At 34.2% G+C, this 14,256-nt stretch overlaps 1 protein-coding gene across 1 annotated transcript in view; it reads left to right on the top strand.

The window, feature by feature from the left end:
- The window catches only part of LOC119523332 (sex comb on midleg-like protein 2), a 114,732-nt gene extending 105,954 nt beyond the window's left edge, over positions 1–8,778 (top strand). Inside the window, exons 9-13 of the mRNA XM_037822100.1 lie at positions 455–624; positions 5,416–5,533; positions 7,283–7,486; positions 8,211–8,393; positions 8,756–8,778. Of these exons, the coding sequence (XP_037678028.1) occupies positions 455–624; positions 5,416–5,533; positions 7,283–7,486; positions 8,211–8,393; positions 8,756–8,778 (698 nt within the window). The remainder of the gene's footprint in view (positions 1–454; positions 625–5,415; positions 5,534–7,282; positions 7,487–8,210; positions 8,394–8,755) is intronic.
- Positions 8,779–14,256: the final 5,478 nt, after the last annotated feature.

Here is a 14,256-nt window from a genome sequence, read left to right as displayed (position 1 = left end):
AACATTTGAAGCTATAACTTAGATTTTCAAATCCTTATTTGAATATATGCCAAAATTCTTCGATCATATATTGATTTCATTATGTTTGCCGTGTTCTGTTTTATTATTGCAACTTACTTTACACAGAATATGCTAGAAACTTTCACTGTGTCAAGCTTGAAGTTACTAGTTCTTTAAAATGCTTCTTTATTTTCCCGGAGGATTGTTTTCTTTCTTAATAATATGAAATCCTAAAATATGTACAACTTCATTTTAAATGCTATCTTTATTTTATGTGGTTTTCAATGAATAACCTTTGGGAATGTTTTTAGAGACTGAGTTAAACTTCTTTTGAGCCATAGAAAGACAATACCTTAATTATGGCATTCACTTTAATTTTATTTTTGTGTTGTGTTTTTTTCCTCAGTTCCCATTACCAAGAGTGTAACAAAATCACCATCTTCTTCTTCCAAAGGTACCCGGCGTTCAATGCAGTCTCCACAGAAAGCTGCTCCATTATCACCAACACAGCCAATCAGGAAAACAAGTCGGATTAAACCACCTGGACCTACTTCAGTCCCCAAGAAAGGCAGTTCTCTTAAAAATCCCACAGCAAAGAAAAAAGGCCTAAACTCAGGAAAAAAGGTTAGTTATACTCTAATTTGTATTGTAGGTCTGTTATTATTTGTAACATCTAGTTCAAGAAATTACGAGTATGATGAGACCCTTTAGGAAGGTGCTAAGAGTTTATGGGATTCTTTAAGAGCATTGAGAGGCTCATACCCATTGAGATTGTTATGTCTTTTCCTGGATAAACTTAAAACATTTAATAATGTCCAACTTCTTCAAAGCCTCATTGAAAGTACTGTGTGGGTGTTTTAATTTTCAGGCTAGCTTATTTAAAACTTGGTTTACTTTAAAAATCAATGTGAAGTGAATTTTACTGTGTGTAAATTATATCAGTAAACCAGAAGGGGAAAAATCAGTGATAAATTTGGTAATGTTGATGTCAGAGCCTACGTAACTGACCACGCTCCAGAAGACAACTCTAAAACCTGGAAATAATACAAAAAGTAGCTACCAGAAGACACTGGAGAGTGAACAGAAGTAGATGGACTCTGTTGAGGAGTATACACTAAGAGGAGAGGTGTTATACGAGGTGAATTTCTATGTTTGCGGCTTTTAACTTTGAGCCAGGTACGCTTCATATAGCATGCAAGGCAGCCAGGGCTGTTGGTGGAAAAACCACAATCTATCTGGCCTGGTGAAACCAGAAAATAGAAGCCAGGAAAACTGTGGTTGCTGTAGAGAATAGGGGTATCTCAGAAGGGAAAAAGCCAGAGAAGGGATCCCCAAAGTCTGTCTACCAATGTTTCTGATGAACTCCTAATCCAAATGTGCTTGGAACATACACAGTTCAGCTTACCTAAAGATAAAAGATGTAAAATGAGGATGGAGCTATGCCCAAGACCAAAGTTTGAAGTTCAAGTCCAACCAAGATAATTATCTACTAAAACAAAAGAAATAGCACACATTGGAGAAAAGTAACAGAATCCAGAATCTCCACAAATTAACATCATATTGTCTAAGATAAAATCCAAAATTACTTGACATATAGCTATTAAAACCATCCTTAATGAAATAAAAGAAATATTTTTTCTCACTGATTAAAAAGATAGACTATTCTAGCAGAGAAACAGAAAGGATAAGAAGGAACCAAGTATAAATTTAGAAACTGAAGAATGCAATATCTGAAGTAAAAAAAAAAATTATTGGATTTAATAGTCGACTGTAGATGACAGATGAAAGTAAATGAACCTGGGGATAGAAGAATAGAAATTATCCGGTGTGAAGGACTGAGAGCAAAAAAAAAATTGACAAAAAGATTGGGAAATTTTTGGAGCAATGAGAATGTTCTCAAATTGATTGTGGTGATGAATGCACAACTCCATGATTATCCTGAGAGCCGTTGATTGCATACTTTGGATGGACTGTATGGTGTGTGAATAAAACTGTTTTAAAAAAGAAAAGATTGCAAAAGAAAATGTACAGAGCCTCAGGGACCTTATAGATAATATCAAAGATCTAAGATCCATGTAATTGGAGTCTCAGAAGGAAAGGTAAGAGAATGAGGCAAAAACAAAAAACTGGAATATATAATGTCAAAGACTTTCAAGATTTGATGAAAGCTAGAAGTATACATACATAAAATACTAAACCAGCAACAAGCAGTAAACACGAAGTGTAAGCCAAAGCATAATGTAGTCAAACGGTTGTAAAACAGAGACAAAGAACAAATCTTGAAAGCAGAAATGTGAAAGTACACGAAGAAAAATAATTTGGTTAATGACTGGCTAACAAAAAAAATGGAGGCCAGATGAAAGTTGAGTAGCCTCTTTAAATTCCTAAAAGAAAAAACGTTCTATATCCAGCAAAAATATTCTTCAAGAATGAAGGTGAGCTAAAGACATCTTCAGTTGAGAGCATAGTAAGAGATTTCATCACTGGTAGACAAGCAGTACAAGAAATGCTACAGGAAGTTCATCATACTGAAGGGAAATGATACCAGATGGAAATACAGATCCTCAAAAAGGGATGAATAGTTTTAAAGATGGTAAATAGCTGGATAAATGTGAATGACTTTCTTTTTTGCTTCATTCTTCTTAATTTATTAACAGTATGACTGTTTAAAGCAGTAATTATTATATAGTTGTGTGGGGTTTATACCATATGCAGATGTATAGTGTAAAGTCCTGGAATGGGTGATATGGATCTATATCATTGAAAGGTTTCAACATTTTATGTGAAGTGGTACAATATTAACTTTATGTGGACTTTGGAAAGATAAGGATGTACATTGTAATCTCCAATGTATATTGTAAAAAAAAAAATGCAAAGAAGTATTTTGGCTAAAAAGCCAATAGGACAATTTAAATGGAATTCCAAGAAATGTTTTTTTTTTAAAGGACAAGAATAGAGAAACAGAGGAACAAAACCCAGAGGATACAAATAGAAAACAAGTAAAATGGTAGACTCGGATCCAAACATATTAATAATTACACTAAAAATTAATGGGATTCAGAGCAGCTCCTGATTTCAGGGCAGCATGGCTCGACTTCCCCACCCTGTAGGTAAGCCCTATAATAAAAGCTCATGTCTCAAAAAAAAAAAAATTAATGGACTAAAGATTTGAAAGCAGGGACTTGAGCAGATATTTGCACAGTAATGTTCATGGCAGCATTATTCACAATTGCCAAAAGGTGATAGCAACTCAAGTGTCCATCAGCTGATGAACGGATAAACAAAATGTTGTAAATACCTACAATGGAATATTATTCAGCCATAAAAAGCAGTGACGTTTTGGTTCACGTGACAATATGGATTAACCTTGAAGACCTCATGTTGAGTGAAATGTCAGGCACAAAAGGACAAATATTGAATGATCTCACTGATATGAAATACTTAGAATAAGCAAACTCATAAGAGGATCTACAATATAAGTTTTCATGGGCCGGGATTGGGATAGGGAATGGGGAGTTAATCCTTGAATTGTACAGAGTTCTATTTGGGTTGATTGTAAAGTTTTGGTAATGAATAATGATGATGGTAGCACAATATTGTGAGCATAATTAATATGTGAATGTGGTTAAAAGGAAAAATTTTAGGTTGTATATATGTTGCTAGAATAAAAATTAAAAGAAAAACCCATAGGACTGTACAACACATACCCTATTGTAAACAATGGACTATAATAAATAGTTCAATTATTTTTTAAAAAGTTCATGGACTAAACTTTCCAATTAAAAGCCAGAGATGATCAAAATAGATTTTTAAAAAAGACCCAAATATATGCATTTACAAGTGATGTACTCTAAATATACAGACATAGGTAGATTGAAAATAAGTGGACAAACCCGAATCTTCTCAGATCTTTGTGGAACAAATTAAATTTCAGCAATAATACCTTAAACACTTCTGAGTTCAGTCATCTGATTTCAATCAATACCTGTAACACTTTGTTTTGTTTCAACTAATGTTTGCTATATGGAGCAAAATAACAATACCAGTTTCTATTGAAGGGTGCTTACATTAATATTGGTATTTTTATTTTTAAAACATTCAAAATTTATAAAATAAGTCAATAAAACTAAATATTTAATACATTTAAAATTTAAAATTATATTATTGAAAAATAAAATACATTATTCTAATGTAAATTAACAGATAAAAATGTTTAATTTAAAATACACTATATAAAATTAAGAAAAGTTAATGACAATTTAGAGTGAAATAAATAATATTTGAGTTTAAATGACGAAGATGTCATTGATGCTTATGTTTCATGCAGATTTTCCAGCTGCTGAAAAAGATCTTTATGATTAGTTGGTATAATTGTGAAGAGATAAGAAAAGTCCAAATAGTTTCTTTTGACGCCTTAATTTAAAATAATTCCTACTTTAATTTGATAACTTGGAAGAGATCTTTTTGAAAACATTGCTCGGGGGTGAGGGTAGGGATTAGGGGCTGTAACTATTTTTAAAACAAACTTTGTTTAACAAGGAAGCATTTTAGTCCACCTTCATCTTCTTTAGATTCATTATTTATTTCATCATAAAAAGACATTCATACAGTTACCTATATCCCCATTTCAGTATTGCCATGTTCATTATTTATTTGGAAAGTCTTTACATTGGAGTAAGAATTATTCTTGTAATAGAGTCTCTCTTTTGTCAACTCTTATTTTCTTCTCTCCTTAAAGGTTATGGAAATGTAGAAGCACATTTTCTAAATAAGTGTACTTTGTTTCATTTGCAGTGTTAATGCAGACATACTATCTTCGTAGGTCTCAAGTCACAATATTTAGATTTCAGATTTTTAAAATACAGAAAGAACAAGTTTGTATCAACACAATAGTTGTAATTTGACATGATTTACTAGGATACTGTGAACCCAAATGACAGTTCAAAGCAGTAATTTTATCAAAATTCTTGTATGTAATATGGAGAAATATAGGCTAGATACAATGAAGACTTGGATGAGTGATTGCTTTCTAAAGACAAGCCCTGTCCTCTGCCTTGTTGTTTTTCATTGGTTGTATTGCTCTGAATTAGAGATACACAGACTTTTTTTTTTGCAGTGTGAAAGAACTCATCTTACAGGGAATCTGTTTTACAGAGTGAACTGTTTTGGTTAAGGGTCAGGCTGGAAATGCCAGCCTCTTGGCCTCTTCCTTCCCCACCTGGACAGTGCCCAGGCCTCTCTGAGGAGTGCTGTATGGAAAGTACTCCAGGACACGACACACACAGGGATTTTCAACCCCGAGGACTTCTGATAACTGATAATTTTACGAACCAACAATGCAAATAATTTTCTGACTTCCTTACCTAGAAATTTTTTAAAGGATAATGTATACTTGTGTGCTTTTTTTAAAAACAGGAAAAAATTCTTCCTGCTCTGTGTTCTACATCTACAGCTTCTTTATCTTCGCTGACCAGAGGCCGTGGCATTCCATATGATGCCATTCCTGGGTCAACTAAAATAGTGATGTCTACAGGTAACTTAGTATTTTTTAAAGAGTATAAAATTACTAATCTTTTATTCTGTATTATTTTCAGTGTCTTTGAAGTCCTAGAAATAAAATAAGAGGGAAGAAAGATGATACTACTAAGCACTAGCATTTTCACGCTGAAGTTTTTTTTGAAATTTTGATTATTCAAGTTGATACTAAAGTGAAACAGTGTGTTTAAATACATGAATCATTTGAAAATTCAGTGTCCTTAAAGTTCATATTTATAAAATTTACTTAATTGTCAAATATATTCTTGTCTTCCCTTTATCTTACTTCACAATTTATTTTGTCTTTTTGTATTCTATGTGTTTTGAAAACTACCTCAAACTTTTTAAAAAATACTTTTTAAAAGTATCTTTTCTTGACAAGGTCCTTGTCTATCAAGGGGCATGGTGACTTTAAATTGTTCTCTGCTGTTGCAGAGTTTGTAATGACATGGACCCAGACAAATAAATCCTTTTTATTCATCATCTCCTGCATATTTCCTTATTCTTTTCCTATTTTTAAAAAGGAAGTTCTGTTGTTTCCTCTCCCAGATCCTAATTATCTCCTTTATACTCTTTTGCTCCCTTGGTTTTTCATTCCTAAGGAGAAATTATAATTAAATTTTATTAAAATAAAAATCACTCAAAAGAAAAAATTATTGTTACATACCTCATTTTGTCAGTTTATTATTTCTGATTTTTAATCCACGAGCAGGAGAGACTTAGCTAAATGAGTAAAATGCAGAGAAGATAAAATATTGAAATCCTTGTTTAGCTTCACTTCTGTTCAGTAGAAATTTGTCGATGATATTAGCACCACAGGTTAAGTTTTTAATGTCTTTTCCATTTCTGTGTCAGAGTACATCCTTCCTCTGGCTATTGCCACAATGTTGAATTATTATATATTTCAACAAAGCAAAAGTGAGATTAATGAGATTTTATTATACTAAATATAGACTGTATATATGAAAATTTGCAATATAAATTAAGTAATAGATAAAAATAATGTACTCCTTGATTTGTGGGGGGGCAATATGTTTTATGTTTAGTAATGTATCATCCTGCTGTTGCAATGTATGTTGATTGGCATTTGATTGTCAATGAAGAAAAATTATTGAATCTTTACATTTGTGTGATTATAGATGATTTTCTTCTCTATATAATATGTTTTTATTATACTAAGGAAAGAGTTTATTTTATTTTTTTAGTATCTTCAGCGAACCTCAGCATGTATAGAAGGAACATGTTTAGTTTCTTAAAATTAATGAAATACATTTGTCTATGTTGTTAGAACTTATTGTGACATTTACCTTAAGTTATTTGGTGGCTTTAGAAAATACAATTAAAGTGTAATATTGGTGATTTAAAATAAATTCAGTCCAAAAGGGATGTCCAAACATGACCAGTTTTGAAAAAAATTCTCATAAAGATGAAAATACTGATCTACCTTTATGCCATTTATATACTATGGGAATGTATGAAGAGTTGTTTTGTATGCTACTAAAACTATAGTTTTTAGTGTAATCATTTTGGGCAAAACTCTAGAAAATTGAATAAGCATTTTGATTATTTCTTTGTATGTTTAATAGCTTTACACAAATGTGAAAGTATTTTTACACACATATTTTTGGGTAGCAGAAATGATCATTGATAGTAACTATATTTAGAATTTCTTTGAGTGAGTGAAGTGGCTAGTGGGACATAGCAAATCTCATTGTTTATTATATATGTATTCACATTTTCCCCCAAGTCTGTGTCTATGTAAACAAACATGGAAACCCTGGCCCTTACCTGGATCAGAAGAAAATCCAGCAACTGCCTGACCACTTTGGCCCAGGTCCTGTGAATGTGGTGCTCCGGCGGACCATACAAGCCTGTGTGGATTGTGCCCTTCAAACTAAGACTGTTTTTGGATTCCTTAAACCAGATAATCGTGGAGGAGAAGTAATAACTGGTATACTCATCTAATCCTTTATTGAGCTTCTTTTCCAAATTTGATTTTAGGTTTCTAGAAGGCAAGGATTTTACAATATATAGACTATCCTTTAAATAATATTTATATCCTATTAGCTATTTAAAACAGGATAATATTTATTATATTGATATAATAGCTATAAAATATATTTATAATTTTAAACATAATATATAAACTTTTAACCTGGTTTGGAAAGTTTAACTTTACTTTCAAAACAGAATTGATGCCAGAGTACTTCTCTTAATTGAGGTAAAGGGAAAAGATATTTCCTTTTACATGCTGTGTTAAGCTCACTACAGATAAAGTACCTTGTTTGATAGTACTTTTAAATTTTTATAGAAAACAGACTGATCAGTAAGAAACTAAATAAAATTGTGACTCAAGAAATCATTAAGATGATATAGCTGGTTTCCATGATTGTGTGAACAGATATCACAACATTTGTACCCATGGAATGTTTGGAATAAAAGGGTTATTATAGATCAGTTGTTTATTTTATGAATATTTAAAAATGAGAATGCATTTATAATATAGGCTATTGTGTCTGAATGAATGGAGCATAATTTTATAGTTTAATATTATTCCTATATGAATTACAAACCATAAATTAAACTTTAATACATTTTATAGACTGAGGGCTTTTTTTAGTGTATTTCTTACCTTTCTCTGAGGTGAGTTTGACATCATCTTTTTGTCCCGATAGCCTCCTTTGATGGGGAGAATCATTCTGTCCAGCTCCCCCCAGTGAATAGTGCATCATTTGTTCTTCGCTTTCTCGAGAACTTCTGCCACAGCCTGCAGTGTGATAACCTTTTGAGTAGCCAGCCTTTTAGTTCTTACAAGGGTAATACTTCTAGCCCTGCAGAGCATGATAAAAATAAATCAGGTGAGAGAAAATGTAAATTTTATACTATGCTCTATTTTATATTAAATTTCATAATTAACTTGAGAATCTTGTGAAATTCAGAGTTCTTCCTGTGTCCTCAATGTAAACATTTGAGTCACAATAAATTAATTAGAAATATGTAATATAGAGTGTTTTCATTCAAAATGGGAAAATAATTGCTTTTTGTATTCATAATGAACTTAAGAATCAAAACCGATAGGTTGTTTGGTTTCTTTGTGACTGGATAAAAGTTACATATTTTCTATTAAAGTATGACTTTAAAGGTGCTGACCTTTATAATCTTAGAAGTTAACAAAGCATTTTGAGCCCAATGGCTATAAAGATAAATATTTTTGTTGCAGTCATCGACAGTGGTGACTCATGAGTGATCTCAAATTTAACATTTGAGCCATGGTCGCCTTTCTTCCATAAGAACCCCAAACTGATAAGAGGGTAGGTGTAGGGGGTAGTCCTACAGAACCAAAAGTGGGTTTCTTGCTTCTGGTCTCTGAAGCAAAAAAGCTCTATGGATTGGTTTTTTTGTTTTTTGTTTTTTGTTTATTTTTTGTTGTTGTTAAAGCAGTTTTATTGAGATACATTCACATACTGTACAATCCATCCAAAGTGTATAATCAGGGGCTTTTAGTATAATTGCAGAGCTGTACATTGATCACCACAATCAATTTTAGAACATTTTCATTATTCCAAAAAGAAAAACCGCATAGTCTTTAGTAGTCACCTCTCAATCTCTCTGTGCTACCCCAGCCCTACATAACCACTGATTTATTTCTGTCTCTATAGATTTATTTATTTATATTGACATTTTATATAAGTGTAATCATACAATATGTAGTACTTGATGTCTGGTTTCTTTCACTTAGCATAATGGTGTTTTTTTTTTAAATTATTTTTTAATTGGAGAAGTTGTAGATTTACAGAAAAGTCATGTAAAAAATGCAGCATTCCTATATACTCCCCTGTTGTTGACACTTTGCATTAGTGTGGTAGCTTTCTTACAATTGATGAAAAAATATTGAAATAATACTATTAATTATAGTCTATAGAGTACATAAGGTGTATTTTTCCCATTTACAACCCTATTATTAACACCTTGTATAACATTTGTTATAATTCATGAAAGAACAGTCTTAAACTTGTACTATTAGCCCCAGTCCATCATCCACAACAGGCTTCACTGTGTTATATAGTCCCATGTTTTATCTTCTTTTATTCTAGTAACATAAATGACCCAAGACTTCCCCTTTCAACCACAGTCACGCATATAGTTCAGCGCTGTTAATTACACACACAATAATGTGCTACCATGACCACCATCCATTTGCAAACCTTTACATTCAACCTAAATAGAAATTCTGTACAAATTAAGCATCAGATCCCCATTCTCTCCTCCAATCTCTCCCCTTATAATTTACAATCCAGAGTCTATCTCTATGAATTTCCTTATTATAATTAGTTCATATCATTGAGGTCATACAATATTTGTCCTTTTGTGCCTGGCTTATTTCAGCATAATGTCCTCAAGATTCATCCATGTTGTCACATGCATTAGGACTTCATTCCTTTTTACAGCAGAATAATATTCCATCATATGTATGTATGTACCACATTTTGTTTATCCATTCATTGGTTGATGGAATCTTAGGTTGTTTCCATCTTTAGGCAATTGTGAATAATGCCACTGTGAACATCCGTGTGCAATATCTGTTCGAGACCCTGCTTTCAGTTTTTCTGAGTATATACCTAGTAGCAGGATTGCTGGGTCATGTGGTAGTTCTATACTTAGCTTCCTGAGGAACTGTCAAATGGTCTTCCACAGCTGCTGTACCATTTTACATTGCCACCAGCAATGAATGGGTGCTCCTGTTTCTCCACATCCTCTCCAACACTTGTAATTTTTTGTTTTTTTAATCATGGCCATTCTGATGGGTGGGAAATGATATATCTTTGTGGTTTTGATTTATATTTCCCTAATAGCTGGTGATGTTGAGCATCTTTTCATGTGCTCTTTAGCCATTTGGAGAAATGTCTATTCACTATGGAGAAATGTCTCTTCAGGTATTTACCAATTTTTAAATTAGGTTGTTTGTCTTTTTGTTGAGTTGTATGATTGCTTTATATATTCTGGATAGTATAAACCCTTATTGGATATGTAGTTTTCAAATATTTTCTCCCAATGAGTAGGTTGTCTCTTCACTTTCATGACAAAGTCCTTTGCACAAAAGTTTTTGATTTTGAGGAGGTCCCATTTATCTATTTTTTTTCTTTTGTTGCTTGTATTCTGGGTATAAAGTCTAAGAAACCACTGCCTAATACAAGATTCTGAAAATGCTTTCCTACATTTTCTTGTAGGAATTTTACAGTCCTGGCTTTTATATTAAGGTCTTTGATCCATTTTGAGTTAATTTTTGTATGTGCTATGAGATAAAGGTCTTCCTCCGTTCTTTTACATATGGATATTCAGTTCTCCCAGCATCATTTGTTGAAGAAACTATTCTTTCCCAATTGAGTGAAGTTGGGAGCCTTGTCAAAAATCAGTTGACCTTGCCCCCCTCCCTGTCCCTTTTCTTGGAGAAGAGCTGCCCTTCAGCAACCTGTCCCCCACTGCCCCGAGACAGTGTCTCTCAATCAGCCTCACTTCTGCTCCTGCCTGGGGGAGGTTTGAAACAGAGGCTGCCATCTGCTTTCTGTCTTGGGCTGGTTAAAACTGTAGCTGTTCTTGGATCTGGAGTCCAGCACCCCGAATTTGCTAATCAAAAGCCAGAATCGCCCAGAGGTGTAAATCTCCCTGGCAACGCAGGATATGACTCCCGGGGATGAATCTGGACCCAGCATCGTGGGATTGAGAATATCTTCTTGACCAAAAGGGGGATGCAAAATGAAATGAAATAAAGTTTCAGTGGCTGAGAGATTTCAAATGGAGTCTAGCGGTCACTCTGGCAGACACTCTTATGCATTATATAGATAACACCTCTTAGGTTTTAATGTATTGGAATAGCTACAAGTAAATACCTGAAACTATCAAATTCCAACCCAGTAGTCTGGACTCCTGAAGACGATTGTATAACAATGTAGATTACAAGGGGTGACAGTGTGATTGTGAAAACCTTGTGGATCACGTTCCCTATATCTAGTGTATGGATGAATGAGTAGAAAAATGGGGACAAAAACTAAATGAAAAATGGGATGGGATGGGGGGTGATTTGAATGTTCTTTTTCACTTTTATTTTTTATTCTGATTCTGATTCTGATGTAAGGAAAATGTTCAGAAATAGATTGTGGTGATGAATGCATAACTGTATGATGGTACTGTGAACAGTTGATTGTACACCATGGATGATTGTATGGTATGTGAATATATTTCAGTAAAACTGAATTTAATTAAAAAAAAAGCCAGAGTCAGTGCTTGGCCCTGTCTCCCCTTTTCTTGGAGAAGAGCCATCCTTCAGCAAACTGATCGCCACTGCCCTGAAAAGTTACCATGTCTCTCAATCCCCCTGCTTCCTCCTCTGCCGGGAGCAGGGTTGAAACAGAATCTGCCAGGTGCTTTCTGACCTGGGTGAGTTATACATTTAGCTGTGCTCGGAGTGGGTACCAAGCAGTCCGAATTAACTAATCAGAAGCCACAATTGGTGCCCAGTTGAGTATTGTCATCACCCCCCCACCCCTGCCCTGTTCCTGGGAATGAGGGCTTCTATTTCCAGCAGGGGAGTGGCTTCTGAGGCAGCCTGCCATGCCAGTGGAGGGTGGCCACCATCCTCTGCAGCATGGAAAGGTCTACTCCAGCTCTTCATTGCAGTATATCAGTCTCTTCCTTCCACTCTTCCCTGGATTGTATACGGTGCTCTCCTGGTCTCTTGAGCCCCCCCCCCCCCGCCCCCAACAGTTGTTTCAGACAGTTCCTAGCTATTTACTAGCTGACCTGGAGGATGAGCTGAATCCTAGAACTCCCTATTCCACCACATTGGGGTAAAAGAAAATGAAGTTGGAGGACTCAAACTTCCTGACCTTGAAGCATATTACAAAGCTACAGTGGTCAAAACAGCCTGGTACTGGCATAAGGGTAGTATATTGACCAATGGAATTGAATTGAGAGTTCAGAAATAGACCCACACATCTATGGTCAATTGATTTTTGACAAGAGGGCCAAGTCCACCCAACTGGAAGAGAATATTCTCTTCAACCGATGGTTCTGGGAGAACTGGATATCCATATCCAAAAGAATGAAAGAGGACCCATATCTCTCCTTGTATAAAAATTAACTCAGAATGGATCAAAGACCTAAATATCAGAGATAGGACCATTAAACTCCTAGAAGAAAATGTAGGGAAGCATCTTCAAGATCTTGTGGTAGGAGGTGGTTTCTTAGACATTACATCCAAAGCACAAACAATGGAAAAAGAAATAGATAAATGGGATCTACTCAAAATTGAATACTTTTGTGCTTAAAAGGACTTTGTCATGAAAGTGAAGAGACAGCCACTCATTGGGAGAAAATATTTGGAACATATTTGATAAGGGTTTAATATCCAGAATATATGAAGATATCCTACAACTCAACAATAAAAAGACAAACAGCCCAATTAAAAACTGGACAAAGGCCTTTAATAGATACTTTTCCAAAGAGGAAATACCAGTGGCTAAAAAGCACATGAAAATGCTCAGCATCAATAGCTATTAGAGAAATGAAAGTCAAAACCACGATGAGATATCATTCCACACCTACTAGAATGGCCATTATAAAAAAAAAAAAAACTACAAGTATTGGGTAGGATGTGGAGAAATAGGAACACTTATTCACTGCTGGTGGGAATGTAGAATAGTGTAGCCACGTTGGAAGGCAGTTTGGCATTCCTTGGGAAGCTAAGAATAGACCTGCTAAATGATTTGGCAATCTCTTTACTAGGTATATACTCTATATACTCAGAAGAACTGAAAGCAGGGATGGGAACAGACATTTGCACACCAGTGTTCATAGTGGCATTATTCACAATTGCCGAAAGATGGAAACAACCCAAGTGTCCATCAGCTGATGAGTGGATAAACAAAATGTGGTACATACCTATGATGGAATATTATGCAGCTGTAAGAAGGAATGGAGTCCTGATGCATGCAACAACATGGATGAATCTTGAGGACATTATGTCAAGTGAAATAAGCCAGACAGAAAAGGACAAATATTATATTATCTCACTGATATGAACTAATTATAATGAGCAAACTTACCAGGAGACAGAAAGAGGGTAGATAATGGGCAGATGATGCTTAAGACATACAGAATTTTTAATAAGGTTAATTGTAAATGTTCAAAATGGTTAGAGGTGATGGCAGCACAATACTTGAAATGTAATTAATAGAACTGAGTATGAGTATGGTTGAAAGGGGAAGTCTAGGGTGATGTATGTCACTAGAATGAAAGCTAGAGGATAAAACATGGGACTGTAAATATAGCAAAACCTGTTGTGGAAATAATTGTACAAATACAAGAAAGTTCTTACATTGAACTAGAACAAATGTACGTCACTATTGCAAGGGTTAATAATGGGGTGGTATATGGGGACAAATACAATTAATGCAAACTATGGAGTATAGTTAACAGTAACATTGTAATATTCTTTCATCAGTTGTAACAAAGCTACTATATCAAAGCTAGGTATCAATAATAGGGGGGTCTGAAGAGTATGGGATTTTTTTTTTTTTGAGCAATGACAATGTCTCAAATTGATTGTGGAGGTGAATACATAACTAATTATACTGAGAGCCATTGATTGTACACTTTAGAGGGATTGTATGGTGTGTGTGTGTGTGTGTGTGTGTGTGAATAAAGCTGTTTTTAAAAAAATTA

This window comes from Choloepus didactylus, chromosome X (assembly GCF_015220235.1).
Source record: "Choloepus didactylus isolate mChoDid1 chromosome X, mChoDid1.pri, whole genome shotgun sequence".
Taxonomy (NCBI): domain Eukaryota; kingdom Metazoa; phylum Chordata; class Mammalia; order Pilosa; family Megalonychidae; genus Choloepus; species Choloepus didactylus.
This window is presented reverse-complemented; position numbering and strand designations above follow the sequence as displayed.